The sequence below is a fragment of the Monodon monoceros genome, unplaced genomic scaffold, assembly GCF_005190385.1.
Source record: "Monodon monoceros isolate NGI ecotype Baffin Bay Population unplaced genomic scaffold, NGI_Narwhal_1 Super_Scaffold_18, whole genome shotgun sequence".
Taxonomy (NCBI): Eukaryota; Metazoa; Chordata; class Mammalia; order Artiodactyla; family Monodontidae; genus Monodon; species Monodon monoceros.
The window spans coordinates 14,965,893-14,992,607 of record NW_021703774.1 but is presented as its reverse complement, the minus strand read 5'-3'; the positions used below and the strand labels follow the sequence as shown (position 1 = coordinate 14,992,607).

Genomic DNA, 26,715 nt, shown 5'->3' with positions numbered 1-26,715 from the left:
ATCTCCCCAGGGAGAACTAAATATTAAGGATAAGTAGGATTTTGCTAAACAGAAGGACTGGGGAAAAGCAGAGAGAAGTGAGATATGGGGCTGTATGTTCAGGAATCTGCCAGGAGTTTGAAAGTTCTAGAACTTTTTCCTTATAAGGGAGCTGTTTTTTTACCTCTCAGCTCTGGCATCTGGTATCTCTGTTTACTGTTGTGCCCCCCACTCATTCTACTTTTTTTCTCCCACATTAAATTCCATTTGGCCGTTATCATCTGTGAGAAAAATCATCCACATTTGCTGTGAAACCATTCAAACGATGCCTAAGAATTTAAGGAAGAAAATGAAGAATAAATGTTATTGTTTATGATCCCACGTTAATATTTTAAGCGTTTCACATCTGTTTTTATTCTGAAGCACTGTGTTAAGGTAGACTTTTAAATGATACTGAGCACCTCAGTGACAGAACACGTGGTTCACTGTTTTCTCCTAGATGCTTGGCGGTATTGCACTCATTTTAGTTAAATTTCATAAACGGATGGGTCTGTGAAAATTTAGCTCCTCAGCATTACGTCACACAAAATTCGAGGCCCACAAATGCTTTTCAGTGTACCCTAAGCCACTTTCCCATTGCTTAATGGCACCTCTTTTTTCTCTCTTTCTCAATCTTGCTTGCAGTTTGGAATCACCAGTGGACCTCTTCCCCAAAATAGCACTGTGTGGATCTCAGAGATTCTGACTCAGGGAATTTGGGTGAGACTCAAGCTTCTATAGTTGTCAACCCCCCAGGTGATTTTAGTGTGGATCCAGATTCTCTCATTCTATGATTATCCTTGGGCTTTGGGATATTAGCATGGTCTCAACAACAAAAAAGGTGATTCCTCTTCGGCAGGACCAGCTGAAGGTCTAGAAGTCACTTGCATTTAGTGACTTGACATGTAACATAGGCTACTGAGATGTCTGTAGGTTAGAAATCGTGTTTACGGGGTGTATGTAAGAATAATCTTTTCTTACATGTGCGTAGTTTACAGTGGCCTTGGATTTACATGATCTCGTCTGTGTTTACAATAACCATGTGAAGTAAGCAGTGCAGGTATTTTTTATCTTCTCTCCCCTCTTGTTAATTGTTCTTGCAGGTGATAACGCTAAGACGAAATAATTCAGGTGCTTGCCAATAAGCTGAGGAACCAGGACTGCACCTGAGCCATCCCATAGGCAACTGGATGCTTTCACTTACATTTCCTTTACATGGTTCAATAATGGTAAAATAATGATTACAGGTCCTGTGCTAAGCAATTTACCAGTGGTTCTCCAGTCTCAACTTTGGCAGCATATTGAATTCACCAGGAGATTTAAAAACTCCTGATGCCAAAGATTATAAATTGGTTGGCTGAAGTGTAGCCTGGGGAATCAAGAGCTTTCAAACCGCTGATATATATAGACCCTTCCTCTCTGAGTCACCATATTGTTCTCTCACAGTTTTTTTTTGGCGGCACGCGGGCCTCTCACTGCTGTGGCCTCTCCCGTTGCGGAGCACAGGCTCCGGACGCACAGGCTCAGCGGCCATGGCTCACGGGCCCAGCCGCTCCGCGGCATGTGGGATCTTCCCGGACCGGGGCACGAACCCGTCACCTGCGTCGGCAGGCGGACTCTCAACCACTGCGCCACCAGGGAAGGCCGTGTTCTCTCACCATTTTAAGGTTTTTACTGCAGATCTTGCAGCGTAAACTGCTGAGTTAAAAAAGTTTACCTACACTAACTGAAAAGAGAACGGAATTTAGAGTATTCTTAAAGCTCGAGAGCCGCGGTCATGTCTGGGCATTAGCCTTAGTAGTCAGCAGCAGTGTATTTATTTGCTTATTTTGGCTTTGTTTTGTGTGACTTTATTCATTAGGCTCAGTGCATCCGATAGGGATCCTCTAGCCCAGTGGCCCTCACGTTTAGGTACCAGAATCACTTTGAGGTTTCGTTACAACATGGATTTCTCAGGTCCAGTCCCCCTCCCCCAGATCTCCAGTTCAGTAGGTCCAGGGCGGGGCCTGAGAATTTGCATTTCTAGCCAGCTTGCAGTTGATGCAGATTCTGCTAGTCCGGGCTCCACACTTTGAGAACCACTGCACTAATCCAATGCCGTTATTCACGGAAGCCCGATGAGATGAAAGGCCAGCCCCAAGGTCACAGATGATGGAGAAGAACACTTGCTCCTCAAGTGCTCTTTCCACAATGTCTCACATCTCTGCGCAAGATGGGGGAACTTCAGAGATTTTATTCTTACTCCTCCCCTAAAATTCAGCTTGACTTTAACTTGAGGGGATAACTATTGGTGTTAAAATTCTCGTCAGCGCTTTAGAAGCATCAGATTTTGGATGGATTATACAGTCTAGAAAGGTGACTCATTAATACAGCAGGAGCTGCCCCTTGGGAATTTTTCTTCCTGTTGTCTTTCTCGAGAAGAGATGAGCACAGTGACGCAGAGAATCAAGCTCTTAGGTAAATAATTCACTCAACTGAGACCACTCTTTGTCACCTAAGGTTGTAGATTTATTTACCAATATGATTTTAAGGATTCAAAACTTGTAAACAGTTGTTCTAGAAGCTTTCTCATGGATGGCAAAGGTAAGGAGAAGGCAGGGTTTTGCCACCACTGTGCAATCCTTTCTTAAGTAGAAAGTGAATACTAAAAAATACCGTCAACCTTTTCTTTTTATCTACTGGGTGGGGTGAGGGGGCTGGAATTCAGCAATAACAATACTCCTTCCCTCATAAGTCAAGATACAGTTTCATTTAATGAGTAGTTCATTGTGGAAGAATAAATATATAAGCCCCATTAAAATAGTGGCAGGATTTCTTTAGAGAAGCATTGAAACTCATTTACAAAAAAAAAAGAAAAAAATCAATCCGCATGAATGTGACAATTTTTGCCCAAATCAGCTATCTCTTGGGAGAATATTTATTGAGGCCTTAAATGTCCAGATTACAGTACTAGACAGAGCCCAGATGATTAAAGCCCATCAAGAAAATTACTAAATGGGAAGCATAGAGACATAGGACAACCTACCTTGATACAAGCCAGTTAGACCCGTTAGTGCAAAGCATTGTGGGACACAGAAAAGAGAGCCATTGATTCTGCCTGGGGACCCCTGAAGGAGGCTTAGAGAGGAAGAGGCATCTCAGGTAGCCTCAGAGGACTGGAAGGGTGTTCTGTCTACCCTGTGGATGGTTTTGCTAAACACCGCTAAACACTGACCAAATGAGAGCCAGAATTAAAGGAAAGGAACACTTTCTTTGCAATACTAGAGAGTTTATTTATAAATATGTAACTTTCTCCCCCAGTAAAAGTACAGGAATTAAGTCTGGTGAAAAATAAACAGAATGTTTACATTTACATTCTGTACATCTCAAAATATTGATTGGGATTGAATAATTGAATAGGACTAACTGCTCAATCGATGGAAATGAGGCCAATGGTGGGGCTGAACTGGAAAGCTCTAACCACAGAAAGAGCCCATTAAAGCTAATATTATCTCATTTAATCATCTTTGCTAATAGAGAAAACAAAATTTGGCCATGTTTCCTTCCAAGATCTTCTTAGCAATAATGTACGCAGGCCCAGGAGCACCTGGCAGTATGCAATGCAGTCCCCTTCTACAGAATTCTGGAAAGATTTGAGAGGTAAAATAGGATAATTCAGAAAAGAATGCTGATGTTTATAACGCTATTACATTATATAGGTTGATCACAGTTCTTTTTTACTAATGAGGAAATCTTGGAAACATTCCAGGCAAATAAGGTGATTTTTAAACTTCGTTTAAATCTTTACAAATTGTTGTTGCTTCTTTTTAAATGAAGAATCGTTTTGCTCCTTCTTAGGTCTCTTTTCCCTGGCTTAGATATTCTAGAATTAGACTATGGTTGCATTACTGTGAAACTTGAGGTAGAGAAACTAATCAATGAGGAGGTAGACCAAAGCTTTCTGAGTGAAACCAGTTGACAGAGAAGGGAAAATGAGACTTCAGTTTTCCTTTTTGTACTTTAAATTCTCACCAGGGTTATATGTGTTTATCCCAGGAAACTTACACAGGGCAGTACAGATCAGGCATCCAAAAGGTGTGTTTCCTCAATGAGAAAGGAAGAATAAGGTGTATAATTGGTGGAAGCAAGTTTATTCCACTTTCCTAAAACAAAACTATTTGTTGGTGGACAAAAATGCATACTAGCGAATGATTTTCCATACTTCCTGTGTGTCTTTTTTAAGAGGATGCATCAAGATTTATGGGAAACAGATTAGGAGCACAAGAGATGTAGAAGTTAAAAAACAAGAAATTCAGGTCCTGACTTTGCAGCCTAACAACCAAATGTCTTTGGGCAATCAAATAAATTCTTCAGACCTCATTTTTGTCATCTATAAAATGGGGATAATAATAATAGAGTTTCTCCCTGTTTCACAGTGTTGCTGTGAGGAACAAAAGATGCTTGTGTGAAACAGCTTTTATTAATGTTAAATTATAGCAAAAATATTAGCTATTCTACCTATTATATTAGAAGATTTTCTCAACAGCTAAACTTTTCTACCTGGCTGTATTTTAAAGCTGTGAAGATTGAAAAACCTTCTTCCTTTGTTAAATGTTACTTCTTTATTTGGTGTTCCAACTTATCGAAGGGCGAATTAATCTGTTTCTTTTCTCACTAATGAAGATCGTCTTTGATTTATTTAGTTTTCTAATTCAAGTGGTAACTGAACTCCAGAAAAAAACGGTGTCTTTAATTATGTTACTTGCTTTTCTGTAACACAAAGTTTGATTGGATAAAGCTTGTGATACAAATAGCTGTGCACTGAGGGACAAACTACAGGTGAGATAAGAGCCCCCGGGGTTTTAATGTGAGTATTGTCCTCATGTCCGCCTCCCTGTCACCATTCCTGTTATTATCATCTACTAGCAGATGAGAAAGGAATTCTTTGTCTCACTCTCTTTTGCATCGAGAGTGTGTTTTTCTAGAAGATTCTTTTTGGGTGTCTCTGATAGGACGCAAAGTTGTATGTTCTCATCTATGTCTTCCTCTTGGAATGAAACCACCAAACAGAACACACAGGACTTGGTTAAAGAATTATGGGCAGCAAAGAGAGGTAGAACGTGGCCTAGAGGCAAGACCTTTGCCTTTTTCTGCTGATGAATTAATTCCCTTCTTCCTCTCCCGTAAGAAGAGAAATCCTTGCTGAAAGGATTCAGCGTTCTGTACTGCTCCAGCATAAGACCACATAGAAATAGAAGACGTGTGGCCCTTCATGGGACCCTTGTCCACATTTAACCAACCAAGGAAGCCCTGGAATCCTTAGTATCGAAAATTGTATCTTGCATACAAGGGCCAGTTTTGAATGCTTTTATAAAAGAAGTATTTGTTTTCAGGACATATCTGGGATATCATGATTTTTAGATGCATTTCTGTCAGGTTAAATAAGAAAATGTTTCCATGTCACCCTGGTAAGGGGCACAGGTTTAGGTACTAATATGGCAGCTTTATTTGTTTGCTTTTGTTTTGATAATAAATATTTTTTTTCACTGTCCAGTACTTAGTCAATATGAATATTTGGAAAACAGAAAAATAGAAAGATGAGAAAGAAAGTGATCATTCCAAGTTGCCCCTTTTTAACTCTTCGAAGAATAAGTGGTGAGGAAATGCTAGAATACGTTGGTAGAGCAGGCTGTGACCTCTCATCCTGTCTTCCCTTTTGTCTTTTTCTACCTCCCTCTTCTCCATTTACTGTTTTAAAATCATCTTATCTTTTTAAATTTCCCTACGTTACTCTAATAATCCAACTGGATTACAGAAAAGCAAGAAGTACAGAAAAGAAGTACAGAAAAGCATTCCTCAGCATGCATCTTTGCCCACCAATCTTTCCATTTGGCAGCCTCTCTTAAACTGAATAATAATAAACTGACTAATAACATTTGTCACCAGTTTATTCATTCATTCGCTCATCCAAAACATATTCTTTGTGTTCCTATAACATTGACAGGAATGTTTACCAAGTTCCATTACTGGCCCTGGGGACACCACCAAAGCTGGTACAGTTCCACTAATGAGAGTTAGGTAGGGGTTAGAGTGGGAAAAGGAGTGGCCGTTTAATAAAAACTGGATCCCTAAAAGAAATGATAGTCAAATTTTCTCTAAAAGGACACCTAATTACCTGGGGAGAAGAAAGAGAATTTCTCTCTACTAATTCGTCCTCACTTCTTTTCTTAATATGTGACTCTCTTTTATCTTTCTAAGCTTTTGGAGAAAGTAGAGGACAATTTGGACATACACTTGGGTATTTGTCTCTTGGGATCAGATGTCCCTTGGCTCTTACTTGGGACCTTTGACCTTAGAGGGCTCCGATCTCAGCCAGAGTTCTATGCACTGGTATATAGTCAACAATTGCGAGAGTTACATTAGTAGCTTGTTACTATGTTAGCACTGGAAAGGGGAGAAAATGGAATCTTTTCTAATAGGAGCTTTTCTACTACCTGGGTATGTAACCTGGGTTAAGGCTCTTACCCACTCTGAGCCTTATTTTCCTCACCTGTAAGGTAATCAGGTTGAACTTGAAATCCCTACTGTCTCCCCGCCCCCACCTGTAATTCCCCGTGGCCCAGACCTTCAGTTCTGCTGTAGATTAGTGGCCCTTCAATGTAACAAGAGCAAAGCCTTGTGAAGAAATTGAGTCCTTGGGGTATCTGATCAAAGGAACTCCTGCGTGAATGAGCTTGTACCAGGGATAGTAATAAAATCAACAGCTGTTATTGATGGGCCCGCTAGGGTGAAGGGTTGTGGGGGAAGTGTCTTAAAGAGAAAAGGAGGAGCAATTTCTCTCTCCCCTTCTTGCTGGTAAACAATGTACAACTGAATGCTTTGGCGAGTCGGCAGAATTACTTAACTTTTCACGTCTGTCTTCCTCATGTTCAGGCCCAAAACGTGATGGTAGCTTTAAGGGGGCAACCTTAATTTTTCCCACTCATTACATGAAAACAGTAATATGAGGCAGTATTATAGCAAGCAGTTCATATCATCTGCTGGCAAAAGTTACTGATAGTGTCACTGGAGGAATATTTGCACTTCATTTTCTTTTCTATATTAAGTACCTTGAACTAGTCAAAGATGAAGGCCAAATGGATTGTCAATGTCAGTCTCTTCTATCTCGTTTTTCATTTAGTGAGATTTAAAAATAATATGGTTAACATTTATGGAGGGCTTCCTGTGTGTAGGATGACAGTAAAATGAATGCTCTAAACTGAGCCACTTCTTTTTTGATAGAAATTTATTTATTGATTTATTTATTGGCTGGGTGCTGGGTATTTCTTTATAATTTTTATTTTTTATTGGAGTATAATTGAATAATGTTGTGTTAGTTTCAGGTATACAGCAAAGTGATTCAGTTATACATATACATGTACCTATTCTTTTTCAAATTCTTTTCTCATTTAGGTTGTTAAAGAATATTGAACAGAGTTCCCTGCACTTTTGAAAGTGTAAGGAGTGAGCACTGTAAATTTTTAAGCTAGGAAAACTGGCCCAAGCCGGAATGTCCTTGGCCCACTGAGTCATTTGGTCCCCCCAACTAGGACTGGATACTGTGCTAAATTGGTTTAACTCATTTAATCCCCATAATGATTTTACAAGGTGCTATTATTGTTCCTCCCATTCAGTAGCTGAAGAAACTGAGACTTAGGTGGGTGATGTGACTCTTAAGTCCAAAGCCTTATCCCTCATAGTTGGAATCTGAAGCCAAGGCATGACTCCAGAGTAGGTCATTACCATCTGGCCAGAGGCTTTCCACAGTCACCTGACTTCTGCCAGGCATGACAAACACACACAGTCCTAATTCATTCGCATTTGCTGGGGGAAGCAGATTTTTATCAAATGTATTCATTTATGAAAAGGAACCTCAGAAGTGTGTCAGAGAGTTCTAAGATCCAAAAAAAGCATAATCACCTCTTTAAGCCTCTTTATATGGACACCAGATGCTGAATATCTCACTTTAAAAAAAAAAAAATGCTGGTCCTTGGAAAATATGGACAAAAAGGTTCATGGAAGCAAATAAGAAAAGAGGAGTTTCAAACAGTGTTGTTGTTCAAATATATCAGGAAAAAAATACTTTTGCGCTTTTTTGATGTGTCATGGATAGATCCATTTTTTAGCTTCAAATATACATTGAATGGAGTGATTAAGATGGATAATTTGATCATTTTACTAGTATCAAAGCAAGTATTGCTTACTCTGAAATCTGTCATATTTGTTCCACTTCTGCTCCTGTTCTCTCTCCATCCCTCCCCCGCCTTCCTCTCAGAGTTAAGCTACCCTTTATTTTGGACAACAGGATCACACACATGATTGAGTCAACAATTTATGGCTTTTAAAAATAGGGATTTCGTCCTCTCTTAGGTTTATTGTTTATCATAATCATCTTTCAAGTGAAAAGGCTAATTTACTCTTTCTATAGGAATATTTTAAGCTTGATTATCATAATATTACAGCTGCCTGAAAAGGTCTAAAACGGGACATTGACCTTGAATGTTTTCTGCATTTAGCTCATGGTGCTTAACATTCAGGAAAGAATATAACTGCAACTCATTTATTAACGTGTAATCTCAAAATGTTAACTATTGCTCTGGAAATACATGCCATGCAGATTATAGGAAGCTTGTAGGATACGAAAAAATGCAGTTGGTATTTTATCAGGGTAAGTATGTTGGAAATACAACGTAACTAGAGTCAGTTTTCCCGTTGGAGCTACTGTAGTTTATACTTTAATTTTTACTGACATTTTACCATGTATATGATTAGCTTGACAAAATGAAAATGAAGTAATCCTGAATTAATTAAACAGAAACCGAATTGCCTCTTTAGTTTCTCTGTCTTCCTTTGATTCCCCCCGCCACCACCACCACACTTTCACAAACACACTGGGAAAAGAGTTTGGTGTATTATGGAGGTGAGGTAATCGCTCCCCAGAGAATGGGCTTTTTTTACATAGACTCAGTAATTTGGGAATGGGATGGATTTATAGGACAAGATGTTTGTCAAAAGGAAAGGTTTTTATTAGTGTTTCTGTGGAAGTGATCACTTTCAGTAGAAATGATTGCTTCTTGCCAATCGAGACAATAATTTAAATATCAAAGTCTGTGCCCTAGAAATGAAAGGCAACAGAAAATGAGGTTTGATGAATTGATAGAGGTGTGGTGGTGATATAAAGTAGTCATACTGACTTCGAAAGATGTCTTTATGTTCCCAGTGGGAAGGTGTCTTCTGAAGCAGGTTTATAGCATAAAAAGAAAAATCCCAAAGCACAGATGAGGAAACTAGCGACACAGAGGCACACAGCTCATGAAGGGGCAGAGGGGAACCTGGGGTCCAGGCCTCTGCTTGTCCTTCAGGGTTCTTTTTCCAGGGATGTTCCTTGTGGGTTTTCTTTTGGAGTTAAAGATAGTAGTTTGTAAAAGTCTATTATACTACACACGATATATCACAGGCAGCAGGGAAGATGGTTCCAAAAGTTAAATAGCTTTTCAAAGGTTTTATGGTCTTGAAAAGATACGCAAAAGTAGATTACAAGGCAATTTGAAAATCTAGATTTGTGATGCCTTGTTTAGTTTGCAATATTTAACAAATGGCAAATGTGCAATATAAAATCAAGATTTGCTGCAGAAATAGTGTGGCAGCTATAAACATTTTCATACAGATGAGTCCTGTTAATTTTCAGAGAAGGAAGATGGGGACTAAAAATAGCTATTAGCATGCAGTGATAGCAGGACTAAGCATTCTCATCACCTTCTAGCAGCATAAGAATTCACCGTTAGAATGTTTTAGGAAATGATTCCGGACTCAAATACAGTAAAATGTCTGGTATGGACAACAGGAATTTACCTTTTGTTTGCACTTGAGTTTTGTTTGTTGCCATTTCATTCTTTCAAAAAATGGAAATGAAGGATATTTTCTGCTTGGTGTCTGTGCTTTCATTGGGGCCTGAGAATGAAGTTGTTTGGATATTAAGCTGCATTGTTTAAAGAAGAAGAGATTGAAACTATGCGTGTGGACCCTGAGTCTGATGCCTAATAGACTGATATTAACTAATTTGTTAATATTCTTTGTGAAACACTCATAGGGATCCTTTTGTCTGGTTCCATTTATCCTGCTTTGGGTAGACTCCTTGTGGTAAGACTGTGAAGTGTATAGACTGGTGGGCAAAAGTGTTTATTCTAGGCTGTTTATCTGTTCACTTGTTTCGCCTTTTTTTAAATTTTCCCCAAATCCTTTGTAGTTGAGATTCTTAAAGGCTTATGCTCAATATTGCACATGGTGTGTTTATTTCTTGTGATTATCCACTCTTTCCTCCTTCAAGGTGAAAAAGCTCTGTGACTAGGGAAGATTCTTGAGATGACTATGCTGTGTGTTTATAAAATATTCTGGAAGCTGTCTCACAAGTTAAGTGCAGTCGATATTAGTTTCAATTGGTTAAACTGGATTCAAGACAGTAGGTGTAATCTTAGGTCCTTGACTTGTAGAGGTGACACATTGATCCTGAGGGAAAATAAACCAGCTCTACAAACCTAGTGCACCTCTGGTCATTCAGAAAACTTGTTCAATGGACACTGCACCTTGCATAGATGAAATACAGTTAGCGAAAGATCTGTGGGGACCACACCGTGTATGTTTGTACATGGATCTCTGTGAGCACAGAAAAAAGACTTACACATGAATATGAGTCTAAATATGTTTAAAAGTAGATACCAACACAGTCAAATGGTTCATAATGGGTCAAATAAGTACCCTACGAGAAGTAAGAAAATTCTGGGAAATAAAAGATAACTCTCATGAAACGTGGTGACTTAACGTCCATCTGTAAATAACTGACTACAAATCTTGTCTTCAAAAGGCCATTTCAAAGGCGTAATAAGCAGGTCCTGTCACAGGACGATAATGCAAAGAAACTGAATAGAGTGCAGTATTCTGCACAGGTACAAGATCTGAATGTGCTGAGTACATTAAGATCCATTGATTACATTAAATAATTTTTATTTTTTTAATGTCCCTGGACAAAATAAGAATGAAACTTTTATTTGCTGTATCTTTTTAAAAAAATGTATGCAACTGGATTTATTAATTACCCTGAGAATTTTAGTTTATTCACAAATCAAGGTAGGAATCTTTGAACCAAAGATGTTTTTCTGTCTTTGTGAAGCAATATTTCCCTACTTCTTTTATTGTATTTTAGAAAAATCATGTTTCTTTTTCAAATGCCTTTTTATTTATTTTTTTAAAATTATAAAATGATTACATGTCTCATTTTCAATTGAATAGACAAATCTCTTTTTTCCTTCCGAGGTGTCTGCAGAATACTTGGATTTTCTACATCTCAAAGCTCTTTTAATTCACTGCTCACAACCAAATTTACATCTTAATTGCTGAGTTCACATTTAACAATATAGACAGCATAATGCTACTGGTAATTAAGCTTTTACTACCTGCTTTTGTATAGTATTCTTAGGGACAGTTTTTGCTATGTGAGTTCTCCACTAGAAACTTGTATGCATTTAGACCACAAATAAAAGGCATCAGGCCCATATCTTAGATATGGCTAAATACATGGCAGGGAAATTGCTTTCTTCTGTTGGGGGGACCAAATCATATCTGGCATTTTTATATTCTGAATGTTAATGCGGCTGTTCTAGTTTAGTGTTTTGTTTTTTAAAGGCCTAGAACATTTGAGAGGCTGAAAGACGGAGTTGAGTTCTGATCTAGTAAATTTAACACAGACTGGATATCTCAACTAATTTATTTTGATCTCAAAGATTATACTATTTATTATCATGTAGGACTAATATGCAGTAGAGCTGAATTATATCAAAATTTCGGGTCATAAGGTAGCAGTTATCTCTTTGCCATAAATAGCTAGTAGCTATTCCATTGTACATTTGCTAGTATAAAAAATCCTGTATTTAAAAATAGGACTTAAGAAAATTCTTTGTTATATGGAAAGTAAAAACAGGTTTATACACTGTTGGAGGAAAAAGACCCTTCTCTTATATTCTCTTTTCTTTAAAAAGCACTTCTGTTTGAAACTAGTCCTTATAATGACCAGACTGTGTGATGATTTACAAAATGTTTCTGGGTTGATTTTTTAAAGCATTCAGCGTGTGTTATATGTTATAATTATATAAACTGCATTTTATTTGAAAGATGACGTTTGGGGTAAAAATCATATATACTTGTATATGTCTCCCAGTTTGGAAGCTTACATTGAAATAAGTATATGATTAAGAACACTTTTAGTGCACCAGTTAGTAATGCTCTCCCTACAAAAAAAAAGAAAAAAGCAGTCTTTATTTTGTCAAAGTGCATTGAGACGTTTCAATGTACTACTTACCCTACGGCCCTCAGGGTCCCACCCCTGAAACTGGAGCAGCAAATTTGTTCTGCAGTTGTTTACCTTTGTTTTGAAAAGCTATGCATTGTATATCTATAGGTAGAGAGACAGAAGCAGGTAAAGCAATGTTTACACATAGAATTTACATAGGCATTCTCGCAAACTGCATTGAGGCACGCTTTCCTCTTCTGTAGTTGTGTAAAACTGCATTCCACCTCAAAGATGACGATCCCACTTCACATGCCCGAACAATTTAGAAAGCGTGTCTTGGATTTTTTTTTTTTTTTTTTTAATGCCCAGTAGAGATCAGGGAAACAGGCAACGACATGATGACGGATCAATGAGAAAGTACAGCACTAAATAAGAAGGAGCCCCCTCCCGTGGAATAAAACACAGACTACGGCAGGACAAACTTCATTCTCTACCTTCCGCAGAATCCTTTCCCAAATTAACTGAGAGTCTGCGTGAGTTCTTCTGTGCAAGGCATAAGAGATCTTAGGTGAGAAACCCAAGACACATCCCTCCAGTGCTTAGAGGGTTAAATTAGTTAGGTTTCTTTTCTCGCTTCCCGGGGCGGGGGGGGGGGAGGGAGTAAAAAAGATAAAAAAAAAAAAAAAAAAAGAAAAAGAAAGAAAGAAAGAAAAGGCAGAGCCCAGTATCTACGGGCAGCGTTTCGGTCTCCGGTCCTCGCTCTCTTTTTCTCTCCCGTTCCGTCGCCAGCCCCTTCGCGTCTCTGCACCCTCCGTACCTGCCTGCTTCCGCGGCGCCTCGCAGCCTCCAGTCGCCTCCGTCCTGATTGGGCGGAGACCCCCCAATCGGCTGCGCGCCTGGGCCGGTGGGACTGCATATGTTAAGCTCTACTTCATATTAATAAGCTCCAATCGGGGCTTTAAGTCCTTGATTAGGAGAGTGTGAGAGCTCTGGTCCCAACTGGCTGTGCCTATAGGCTTGTCACCAGGAGAACATTTGTGTTAATTGCGCTCTGCTCTGTCAAGGAAACTTTGATTTATAGCGGGGGTGCGCAAATAATGGTTGCCGGTCGCACATGGATTCGGTAGAACTTTGCCTTCCTGAATCTTTTTCCCTGCACTACGAGGAAGAGTAGGTACCTTTTTCTTTCCTTTTTAAAACTCGTCCTGGGGGTGAGAGTGTGGGGTGAACGGAATGGATCTTGGCGCACGGATTCAGGTAATGCCCTGGGTATGTCGTGCGCACGAGCGCTTGTTTGTGTCTGTCGTGTGCCTTTTGTGTTGAGGGTGATCTCCTAATTCAGTAAGTCGAGAATTGTTCTCTGACTACAGTGTTACCTTTGAGGCAAAGCTCAGTGACTGTCAGTAAAACAGCTGGGTGACAGTCACTTCTTATTCAGGTGCTAAGAATAGGCACTTGGCACAAATGCTTAGTGAACTGTTAAAATGCATCTTTTACTAGGACCCATTTTCCCAAGGAAAAATGTTTTAAAATACAGGATTCAAAATGATTTATACTATTGAGTGCCTCTTATGTATTTGCAGTTTGACAGATATTTTCAGCTCCCTGTCATTCCTTACCGCGCAGAGTTAGAGGCAAAATTGCACATTTACTAATTCTCCTTCAGAGAACAATTTAAAAACTAGCCCTGTGCAATCCGGGGCTAGAATAATGTTATTTGCATGGTTAGCATTAAGTCAGCACTTAACTGACAAATCAGTCCATTAAGTAACATGAGATTTTAACACATTATAAATATTTAAGGGGAGGAAAAAAAAAACTAAAGAAGAAACAGTAGTGACTTTCTAAATTTCCCCTTGAATAGACAATGCTGAGATTGTGGATTTGTTTCATGTATCGTGTCCAGAAAATGCAGAAAAGTACTTTTGTCCTTAGATGCAGTTTAATTGGTATTTATTAATATCTTTATGCACATGGAAATATACATATTTGGATCGCCCAAGGTGGGGGACATGTGACTAGGGGGTAAAAGGAGTAAATTAGGCATTCTTGTGTAAATGAGTGGGTCATAAACTTAATTTCAACCCACCGTTGAAATATTAGTTTATCACAGGAGCTGTCACTGGTTCCTGTTTCTGTTGAGTCAGTTGTATGGCTTTGCTTTCCCATTACGGTAATACCAACTGTTATAATTCTGAAAAGAGTGCTCTTGGCAAACGTTTCTCTCTATAGATTGTGAAGAAAATATAAAACTCTCCAGAGGAGAAGGTCGTGCATTATAGGTAGATGTCCACTAGCGGTCCTTAGTGACTGCATATTGCCTTGCTTTGTAATTAAGCAAGAGATGAAAAGTGACTTGCAGTCTCAGTGGCTCCTCGTGTGTGTGAGTGTGAGTGTGTGTGCGCGTGTGTGTATGCATGCTTGCGCACATACACACTCACACAAGGGATATTAGCCAAGGGATGGATTTAGGAAGAACTGAAAGGTTGGAAGGCACTGCTTGCGTCAGTAGTAAACACTCCAAGGAAGAAACAACCTTAAATTGTGTGAAAATATAAATGAAAAATAAACAAAGGTAGGACTGCCCACTCAAGTGAAGTTTGAAGGTGAGCGTCGCCGGAGGCTGTCCCACTGGAGAATTTCATATGTCTTCATGTCAGGAAGAATGCATTATCCAAGCTCACCCAATTCTGAACTTTCTCTCATAAATAAATAAACAAAACAAACTTTAACCCCCCACCCCCACCCTCAGGCTTCTTTGTAGTTTCCTCGAATTTAACTTCTTATAGCTAATTTGAATAATTAGTTTAGATAAGCCTCTTAAAGCAGACACATTTAAATGAAATCAGGACACATGTCCTTTTGGCTTTGGCGCAAGATTCAAACTAGCTTTCTTTTTGGCTCAATTAAAAGTCATCTTTAAAAAATACAGATTTATTGTTTGCATGCAGTTCTGATGGTTACGTGGTTCACCGGACAGACAGAAAGATCTAATGCTTAGTAACGCATCTGCCTCTCTGTCTCAATTAATAAACCACAGAATTTATACATGCTATTAATATTCATAGTAAAGTGTGCTGGGTTAAACCCCATCACGTGTGAGTATACATGGAAATGAAACCAGAGTTATGCAGTTTCAGAGGAGAATATTGGACAATTTCTGCTTTGGAAGCTGTTAAAAAGATTCATGCAATTTATTGGCCACCATTAGGAGAGCCTAAAATGTTAACCTATAACTATGTATTTTTTATTTTAGGAAATGTGCCAGCACATTAAAGAGCATAATACTTGAAAGCTTGTTTCACATTTAATAGCAGTAATAACTGATAGCATAAATAGATGAAAATAATATATCTGCTCATTTTGACATATGTGTCAGTCTAATCATTCTAAATGAGTGTGCTCATCACATGATTCCCTTTCAACCTCTGATTAAAATGTAACATTGACTACAGGATTATAGAGCGGACTTAATTTTACTGACTGTTTTAACAGTTGTCACAGCTGCTGGAAGAAGGAAAGGCAATTGAAACACTCCAAAACAGGCAAGGCGAGGAGGGAACAGTTCAGTAAATTTCAGCCTGATCATGGGAAGACAGACATCCAAAATTAAACAGATTTGTGTTTTAAGATTCCTGTTTGGAGCTATGCAAGTTTTATTTTGTAAGCTTTCCTCTTTCTTTTTCAGGGTTTTGCTTCTTTTCTCTGCCTCATCTCTCCCTGTTAAAAGCTAAAAGTAAATTGAAATACAACTATCCAAAAGTAATACTATAATGTCAAAAAATACATGGGATAAAAATAGGCAGGAAGGAAAAATGTATGCAATGACAGCAACAACAAAAAGCCTAAACCAGTGGATGCAATTTTTTTGAAAAGATGGGAGCTTGCCTAAGTCACTTTAGATGTGATTTTATTTGAGAACTATGGACAGAGTCTTTAAGTTTATTTTTCTAAGAAGGAATCCTTAAACTCCAGACTTGGAGCTCATATTACTTTTCCTTCCTGTTTCTTCTCTGTAAATCTGTTGAAAACACCTGCAGCCTTAAAGGTAGGGGTTTTCGGATGATTTCTTTGTGAATTGCTGGAAGTGACAACCAGCTGCACTTAGGGGTGAGTGTTCCTAAGCTGTAGAGTCTCGTAACCTTGCCCATCACACCACTAAAGTGAACAGATTAATTCTATTTCTCTAAAAATTAAATAACTGCTGTACATATCCCAAACTATGTATAGTCGAAATAGCCAGACAGTGTGGATTATGTAACATATGATTTTTCTCCTTGGAGTAAGCAAAAAGTGTTCTGAGTTAATGGAATCAATGTTGGATGGGAGTGGTGAGTAAGTGCTGGGCACCCCATGCTTCACTAGCCCTTTGTGTCAGTGTATTTATGTATTACCCTGTACAGATTGGGTGGTAAGTTTAGAAAGCCTCCTTTTACAGAAAGGGCTGGAAAACAGCTTCCCATTTCCTGGTCAGAGGCAAGGGTGATGGCGTTGGCTGGTTCTTATAGCGATGGGTTTCTCATCTTCATGTGTTTATGGCACTGCTGCTTTATTTACTGAGCCTAGTGTGTTGCAGCGGTAATTAACCCATGTTATTAGCAAAGCCCTTGTGAATATCCATTAATTCTCTTGCATGGATGATCATTTTTCCAGTGTTTTCCCCCCAATATGGTATCATTGTTCTTTTTTCTTTTTTTTAAATTCTAAATTGATGGCCTTTGATATATTTATTTGATTTAATCTGACCTGGGATGTATATTGGCCATCTTATAAAGAATGGTATTGTAATTCAGCTTTAAGAAATGCTAACAGAAGCCAGAGAAAAGATTTTTTGCTGTTCTTTTCAAGGCAAAGAAGAAAATAAAGGTTTAAAAAGAAAATAATGCAGGGAATTAGCTTTAACTTCAAATTTTCCAGATCTTAGAATTTATGTTATTTTGTGCCTTTGAAATCTTTTAATCAGATTTCTACTGAGTTAAGAATACTTTAGGCATTTTTGTAAAATATCGAGCCAGCAGAAAAATACTTGTGCTTCTTGTGCTGAAAAAAGATAAGGACCATCTCATTAGCTGGGGCCATACTTTTGCAATTAATTTTAGGTCCGTGGTGCTATTCATCAAAGGGGGCAGGTAACTTCTCTATGAGTCTGTTTAACAATATTTTCACAATACCTCACTCTTGCAAGAACTGCAGACAAAGAAGAGGACGTTCTTTGGGAAGGTAGGCATAATGCCGAACCTCAAGTCTGTATCACTTGTGAAAAATTCCTCAACATTTGTTTTAGCCTAGTGACTAAACAAAGTATTTCTTTGTTTGACTTCTAAAGTGCTCTTCAGCACTCAATGTTTTGCTTATATTATTTCATAAAATAAATTAAAATCTGTGCTTATGGTCGATACTTTGTCATACAAGTGGCAATTCATAGCCGTGATTTCTATGACAGTAATTAATCTCAAATAAACTTTTGAGAATCACCTATCAAGCATTTTGAAATAAGAGGACAGCATCTCACTAGAACTTTAAAGTCATTGCAGCAGATAAGCTATGCTCTGAATTTTGCTTCATAGCAAATTCATGGAAGAAAGAAACAATACAGTGTTGATCTGGTATAAGTGCATATGAGCTCCGGCCCTAGTCAGCTCTCTGGAGAAAATCTTTGATTACCCTGGCCCAGTTTGTTCAGTTTTTATCTCTTTTACATCCACTGGCCTTGTATTAAATTGTCATTGTCCTAAAGCACATGAGATAGAAGTGAATTGCTGTTTTCTACATTCTCTGACAGTGAAATATTTAGGTTCTTTTTCTCCAATCATACTTATGTGTGTATTTGATAGTCCAGGGATGACATCCAGCATCTCTGCTGCTTGACATTTTTTCTTACTGCATTTTGTATGTTTTGCTGTTGATTATTGTTTTCATAGCCGTGTGTATATGGATGTCCACGGTCTATACCATTATAAATAAAGATACACATACGCTACTTTAAAATCCAAAGCAGTCAATAGAATATACCACACACACGTGTGTGCCTTTGTGTGCATGTATAGTATGCATGTGAAATACATATATATACACGGGAAGAGGTATGTATGTAGAATATAGGTATGCTGCTGAGAGTGTTCATGTATATTTATATAATAAAGTGGATCTCAAGTAGTTTTCTAATCAGTAAGTGTCCAGTTAAATTTGCCAGGCATAATTTTAACCTGGAATTAGTATTTCAGGTATTTACCAAGTCTGATTTTAAATTAAATTGCTTTAACTACTATGTAACATACAGGTAACAGGTAACCTAATACATTAATTTGTTTCTGATTTTATAAATTGTTAATTATTATCATTTAAAAATTCAATAGCTAGAAATCATAAATAATTTGTAATATAGGAAATAAGCCACTAGTACTAAATACATAATTTAATGGTTTGGGCCCATATCCAAGAAACAGTTTTGAATAAGCTCTTGGCTACACTGTTTTCTTATACAGTTGGGCCTGACAAATATATCTAAATGTAAACATGATACTTTTAAATAAATGCAAAATATAAATTTCACTTATCCTCACTACATAAATGTCATTTTCTTTTTATTTTTGGCTAAAAGCACATAAAGAAAATTAATAAGTATTATATCCATATAAAGTACATCATAGATTTCTGAATTTCTGAATTTTATTCTAAGAGGTAAGTTTGAAGGTCTGTGATTTTGATTAGTAAATCTGAATGAGTATTGAGAGGAACCACTTATCTAAATGCTCTTTCTATTGAAATTCTTGTTCTAATTCATATTTTGTTTAAATTCCTAGATTCATTTCCTACCTTTATTTGTTTGTATAGTACTTTAGCAAATTTAATGTTTCTCGTTTTTAAAAAAATCCTGCTGTTTCTTTATGCCAATCCGTCTGCTGAAAGTTAACTCCTTTATTATCTGAGGGTGTCAAGTGACAGCCTTCTGCCTTTTGAAGGATTTACCTGGCATCTTATTCTTGTTTCAAGTTCATGTTAGACTTCTACTTTCGAAGTCTGGGAAACCTAGCTAATAAGAATAATTTCCGTTCAATTATAACAAACACATCCTTCCTCTCTATGTTTTTCTTTACAGAAGTGCCAGATGTTTCTTCTCCTCTGATTTGGACACTATTTCTCAGTATTTTCCAAATGTATTTTCTAATCAATTATACAAAACCATCAGATTGAGAAGGTTTAGATTGTGTGTGTGCTGTGTATGTGTACTATTGCATCCCCCCCTTTTAATTTTTTAAAAAAATTTTTAAACGTTTGGAGGCAACTTGCTTTTTATGTTTTGATTTTTCAAATATTTTGCCATTTTAATTGATGGCAATACATGTATATTTGGAAGATAACTCACTAAGGCAAAGCAATAAAAGAAAAAGTACAGTTTTAAATAAATTGGCTTCTCACTGGCCAATTAAAGTCCATTTCAATATACTGGCATAGATCTATGTGTGCATTTGAATATAAATACATAGCACGCAACACTAGCCATTAGAAATGCAGCCTCTGGCTATGTGGAATTCTTTCACACAATATCATAAATAAAAACACTGGCTTTGGGCATTTAAAATCTATTAAAAGAGTTGTTTAAAGTGTTAAACTCATGGAGAGCCTACCTAAGATCAGATTACATTGTAAAAAACGAACTTGGAAGCAAATTTATATTTTGATTATCGAAGGCAGTCTCTGTCATATACATTCCTCTGGCCTTCTCATCTTGCTTTGAGTGAAACAAAATTGCATATATACTTTTCATCATTTTGATTGGAAGTACACATTATGTATAATATGCTTTGGCAGCACTTACCTAGCCAAAGAAAACAAATTAATATTAGCCACACTAAGGGCTGTCAGGCATATCACAGACATATCAATTTAACTTTACTTCCTCATACACCTCCGCAAACAGTTGCTTAAAATGGTACTAAATAAAAGGGAAGCTACCAATAAATTCTCATATTGTATTAGAGATTGATGGCTAGTAGAAGTGCAGTGAAAACCAGCGTGTTTGCTTACTTCTCTTTAAAACTCTAACTGTGGGAATACAGAAAGCGTAGACAGTAATGAGTTTTGTTTTAAAAAAAAGAGTATAACTGAAGCTTGTTCAAATCTTTTTACTACCTTGGAAGGAATGGGATTATAATGGGATTTACTTTTTTAAAAAGTCTGAAGTGGTGAGTCTTGGTTGCTGTTATGTGTGATGTATATAAAGACTTTTAACAAGTGGAGAGTCAGAAGCAGCAGGCTTGCCAGTCCGCTTTAAACAAGGGACATTTCTTTTTTGTTGCACTTTGCATACATTTTCTGAGAAAGAAAAAAAAAATCTTGTTCTTTCTTTTTATCTGGCTTATTCAATAGGCAAAAAAAAAAAAAAAATGAAATTTAAAAAAGTAAATCAAGAACTTAGGCACAGAAAATAGGCAGAAGCATACTGAATTCTTTTTTTCTCCTCCATGATCAGCATGGTATCTTTGTATGTGATAATTCCTTTTTCATCTGCTCTAGGAAGATTTTACTCATTTAAAATGCTTTTGAGAATTTAAACAAAGGACTCGTTAAATAAATACATTTACTTCCTTTTTAATACAATATGAGTAAAAATGTTTGAAAAGGTGTCCTTTTCAAGGCAGTTAAAATGTTGTTACAGTTCATACTTATAAGAATTTCTTTTGCTTTGAAAAGAATATCTAAAATGATGTTCAGAGTGAGCAAAAATAGTGGGTCATATAAAAAAATTACAGAGACTAAGGTACTTAAGAGAAAAATTCAAATGTGAGGTTGTTCAATCAATGGCCCTTTGCCCTCCATAATTCCAAATTATTGTAGTACTTTCACTTCTCCACAAACGTAAGATGGCCATGTTAAATTGTATTCATTTTTTCCATAAATGAAAGAATACTCTAACAATGCTTTCTTCACAGCCATTAATCTATTAAAACAGATCAGATATTTTGAGGAAGAATATCATGCCCGTAACCAACTATTCATGGCCAAAGAAAGGGAAAGATATATAGGAGAAGGTGATTGTATACAGTTGGTTCTGGGTCCTATGAAATGACAGAAGCATCCCTTTTATCCACAGACTTAAATGAGACCTGCCTCGTCAGTCATGGGATCATAGTGTCACAGATGGAAAGGCAACCATCAGCTGAATTGTACTGAACTACACACTTGGCTAATTCATCTTATTGCCCTCCTCATCTAAGGAAAGGCTCATTCTGTTCCTGGAGTCTAGACAGAATCAGGGGTTGGGCTCAGGTGGGAGCATGTGGCTGCCTCTTTCTGTTCTCTCTTAGCCATTCAGCAAAGGGAGGTGAGGAACAAATGGGCAATTTATGCACAGAAGCCCAAGCAGAGATTCTTTCCTAGGGTCAGGAATTTATTATTCAGTTGTTGAAGTAAAGTTCATATTTCTCTTATGTTCTAGAAATATCACTGTTGTCTTTCATGCTCCAAAGAGCTACCCAGAAATGATTAGGGATGTCTCTCAATTTGTATGAACCGTGAACTAGGGTAAGCGTTTTGTACCAGACAGAAATGGAGAGCAGATCATCCACTTATGTTAGTCTGGAGGATGATTCTTTTTTCATACCTTTATATGGAACTGTTCAGTTGGTTAAGTCTGAAGAATGAGAAAAATGATGAGGTTAAACACTCAAATTGTATTTTTGTATTTTTTAATTTCCTTATAGTGAACAAAACTTTAATGTCTAAAGCATTTATGAGGGTTTTAATGATTGGAAAATCTGTCCTGAGAATGTGGTCACCATATGTTACAGCCTTGCTTTCTGTCATGTCTTCAGTGTATGGGGTAAGTTCGGTGATACTGTCTGTTGTCTTACTTTGCTTACGTTATAGAACCTCCCTGCCCCACATTGAAATAACCTGAAATATGGGGAAGTGCCCGTTCAGTTCTTAAAAACTTTCCTGAACCCCCTCCATCCCAGCAGCGTTTTCTCTTAAAATTGCTGTTTTTCTATTCATCTGTTTTGCTAAAGGATCGTTTACTTTAGTGAAAGGTAAGTGCATGATATTCATGCCGATTTGCATACACAGTACACTTTATTCCCCCAACCCACCCCGAATTCCAAAGAGATTGCCTTGAACTTTTCATATTTGTTTTTCTTTCGTCTCTGTTTGTCGTGCATTCTAGTTGAGTGCTTTTATAGTGTTTTCTTGATTGTTGTCAGTTTGGGGTACTGCTACTGACATTTTTGTTAAGTTAATGTCACAGCAGAAAAACCTATAGCAAACTGGAATCTGGCGACAGCGCGCGGAAGATACAACTTCTGTTTGATTGTGTGTAAATACAGTTAGTTAGTTGGGGGTTTATCAGATAGCTTGGCAGAAAGAGAGAGGAGCCGTAGAAACTGTTTTCAGTAACTGTGCTGTTCATACACCTGATAAGATGGAGAGAGCTTTTCGAAATGCTGATAGGCTTTGAATAAGAAAAGGATAATCACTTCTACTGGCACCAGCTTATCGGGAATGAAGTAAAACGCCAACACTTTTACATTAGCGAAAGTAAATGTTTTAGACACTCTGTGCCTTTTTTCCTTCAAGTTAAATAGTAGGGGTGCTTTTGAGCGTGCTATAATGAATAGAAGGATTTATTACCTGGACGAAATTACAGGTGAATCTGTTGATAAAGGAGCCCTCAGCATCGGCAGCAGCTTCTCCGATAAGCAGGTGCATCTATGTGTACGTTCTCTGGAGAAATTATTTCTTTTTCCCCTCCAATTCCATTAACCATCATTTCTGATGTTCGAAGATGCAGTTATGTCCTGTGCCAGTCGAGTCTCCTTGTTTACCAGCAGATGGGTGACAGGCATTTGAAACTTAGCTTATCAGACTTGGAAAATGCTGGTGTGACCTACTATGTAAGTTGGGGCATCTTTACGTTTCTATCACTTGTGCTGAAGTGGCCAACTCCTATACAAGAAATCTTACTTTTTTTCCTTAGGAATGGACTGAGATTCATTATAAATTTAGGATAGGTTAATGAGAAGATAAATGCATTTGGCCAAGTAGTTGTCCATTTTAAAGCACCTCCCCTTAAAAAAGAGACAGATTGGTTTTGCGCTTCAGTATAAACCATGAACTTTCCCTGGCTTTCCCCTTTTCTCTTCTTTGTAATTTGATGCCTACAAATAATTTGGCGTATTCAGATTTGATAAATGGTAGTGCAAGAGCAGATTGATTGATTTTGGATTACTATTGATTACTCTCCATGAGATCACTGTGACACACTCGAATCAATAGTATTCGATTAAGCAAGGCACCGCCGTTCTATACATCCAGCAGCGGTGGGGAATCCAGGAACAGAATGTTCACAAGCTGATAAATTGACAGAGCGTTCAGCTTTAACTAGCCCTTTGTTCAGCACTAGTTCCTTAAAATATATTTCATTGGAAAGTTCGTTTTTGCAACTCTGGGCCTTTCTGTGCAAGAAAGGTCATCTGTTTAAGGTTTATTAAATTTTAACTCAAAACAACTGGGCTCCATTTAAGATGTAAAATAATTTAAGTACTTACTGCAGGCAACCTTCGTGCTTTTGAGCCATCGCTCAGAGGTTTCATTCTTTTACGAAGATGTCAATTGTCAACATAAAAATGCATCACTGGCAATGTAATGGTTTAAGATTCAAACTGAAATGAAAATTCCTGCCTGAGGAAAGCACTATCCTCCAACTAAGGTGGTCTTCACCTTCTTCAGAAGTGGGCAAACTTAGGAGCAGCACAGGGAGGCCGCGGCAGGTAGCACACCTTGATCAATTGCACAGCCGAGGCTCCTTTTTCCCCCATCCTATCTGAGGGTATTCATCACATCGCCAATACTACATGCAAAACACTAAATATCATGTGATCTGAGAGCTGCCACTGCTGCTGATACACTGAAATCTTTCTGTCTTGAGCAAACTTACAAAGTCGCTGGGGGAAAAAAAAGATCATCCATGATTCAAGTCCTTTAGCGAAGGACCTCAAGGATGAGATTTTCCATCCTATTCCATCAGTGTGTAGTCTTGGCCCTTGGGATGAAGCGTTTGCTCTTTTGTTATGTGGGATCGCCAAGTTGCTTCTCAAAAAGGCAAGCCTTAGAGTGAACACTCCATTGAATGAGTGGATGGTCTAACGTGCAAAACTTGATTTGCAGTGAAATTTTGACAGCTAGGGCTTGTGTGCCCCAAATCTTAACAGGCTCAAGTCTTGAAATATACTTCGATAAATTTTCTCCTTTTGATAGTGGGTTTTAAAAAACCCAAAATGAATCTGAGGTGGCTTTCTGAGGGAAAATGAGGAGGAAAGTCAAGTTTGGAGTTATGAAATTCCTCGACAAAACTTCAGGCTTTTTTGCATGAAAGTGAGATACTAATGAGGATTCTAATTAAATTAGGTTGAACCACATGAAATGGCCATTTTTCTAGGTCAAGGAATGGTCGACTATAAGCAATTTTGTGTGATTCCACATAATAATGGAATTTATTCCTATACTGTCCATATCCCATAAACAAATTGAAAGCAAAAACTATATTTTTAATTTTAGGGTGGGCTGTGTCCGATTATGAAAGACACATGAATTCTGTCTGCAATTATAGCCAGTATATTACAGTATCATTTTTTGACAACTACTTTTTTCTTTAACACCGGTAGAGAGTTCCCAAGGACACAGTCTTATACACACTGAAAAAGTGTGCGTTTATCTGGCTTCTCACCTGTTTGTAGCCAAGCTGCTTCTGAGCATCCCTGTAAATTTCTCACCTGCCGAGGGAGAGTATGGCACAAACAACTGAGTTAGGCTCGAGGACTGACCCTCCAAAACAGCACGTTGCTCAGGGTAAATAGTTGGAAGGCAAATTGGGAAGAAGATGCCAACACCTCAACTATGGCATCCCCGCATCTATTCATTAACAGAACGTTAGTTGGCTAGTTAGCGCTTTGCGTGCTTCCCCCCAGAGAAGTATTAAAACTGTGCTCCATTAAATTTATGCACCGTTGTGGGTTAGGCAGATGTGCAGCTCCCCGAGTGTCGGCAGTGGAGCCCATGATGCTTTATTGGCTGTGGCAGGCAGGAAAGGTGCTTCAGGAGATGTAATAAAATGATCCCAGAGTCTTCATTTGACCCCCCCCCCCAGATGTGCAGCTCATCTTGGAGCCACGCTGTGCTGGCCAGTAGGAGCTCTCGGTGCCCACCAGCGGGAAGAATCCGGCTCCCAGAAAGGAAGGAAATTGACTCTTTAGGTGGGAGGGAGGGGCTCCGGGGCCACCGCTGGAAATGTCAGCAGAAAGTTCATCTTGACTTAGGGTCACATCAGGACCGGGTAAGTTTTTCTCACTCTGGGTAAGCATATGACAGCTTACATCTTGTTTCCGAGAGAGGGAGGGTGGGCATCGTTTACTGGAACTTGACTGAGCGAATGCCTCCGATGGGTCCCACTGTCAGTCTTGGAGTTTTCCCTTAGTGGTGCATTTCCCCCGTCTGTGTCACTGAATTTGATTTATCGCTGGTACTAAGATCAAAAAAGAATTCATTCCTTTTGATGTGTGCTATTAGGCACATGCAGTGCAGGAAGGGGACGGGGGAGAGCCGTCTTAGCATACAAGTCACTGTCCTGGTCACCCGGTGGCCACTGATGGCAGAATATATATTTTCTATCTCTGTTCATTTTGGATGTAGGATTCTATGAATAGAGAGGTGGAGCTATAGGATATTTTAAATTAATAATGAGGTTTGTTTCAGTTACAGATTCTTTTGGTAAGGACACAGAGTGGCTAGATCATCTGATTCTAGCAACCTTTTTTTCTTTTTCTTTTTTTTTTTTTTTACTGTATTGGCATTCATTTTACCAAAAGACATAAAAAGCCAAGGAATATAAATAAGCCAATGGGGTTCAGGCTTTCAAAAAAGAGCAGTCGGTTGCATTTACTGTTGGGTGGGAAATTTGGGACATCGGAGGCTTGTCTGCAAATGAGAGGAGAGATTTTGGTGGGGTCTGCTTCTCCAGTATTCACGACCCTGATCAGGCTTTGTTTCCAGCTCTGTCCAGTAGCTTTTGTCCGGCTTCTCAGTTTAGTGGGATTTGTCTGAGCAGCATGAGCCCCGACCCATCAGCAGGCTGCTAGTCAGCAGCAGGTGTGAACAACATAAAACAGGATTAACGCTGAACCAAAGTGTGTACTAAAAACAGAACCCCTGCCTTGCTTTGAAAAAGGACTGCAGGACTGGAAGATAGAAGCCACTCTGGTCCTGTCCATTCTTTGTTTTCTAAACAGTGTTCAAGGGCTATGCAAATAATTCTGTTTAGGTGCCCAGGAGGCATGCTAGGGATCCGGTTCTCATTCTCTCTCTCTCTCTCTCTCTCTCTCTCTCTCTCTCTCTCTCTCTCT

At 38.3% G+C, this 26,715-nt stretch overlaps 1 protein-coding gene across 8 annotated transcripts in view; it reads left to right on the top strand.

The window, feature by feature from the left end:
- The window catches only part of ESRRG (estrogen related receptor gamma), a 633,249-nt gene that overhangs the window by 401,777 nt on the left and 204,757 nt on the right, over window positions 1-26,715 (top strand). For 2 of the 8 annotated variants that reach the window (XM_029230485.1, XM_029230483.1), the window contains exon 1: window positions 13,267-13,489. The exons of the other annotated variants lie outside the window; for them this stretch is intronic. In XM_029230485.1, coding sequence (XP_029086318.1) covers window positions 13,434-13,489 — 56 coding nt within the window. In that variant the 5' untranslated portion in view covers window positions 13,267-13,433. Of the gene's footprint in view, window positions 1-13,266; window positions 13,490-26,715 lie in introns of those variants that run through there. 8 annotated transcript variants of the gene reach the window in all.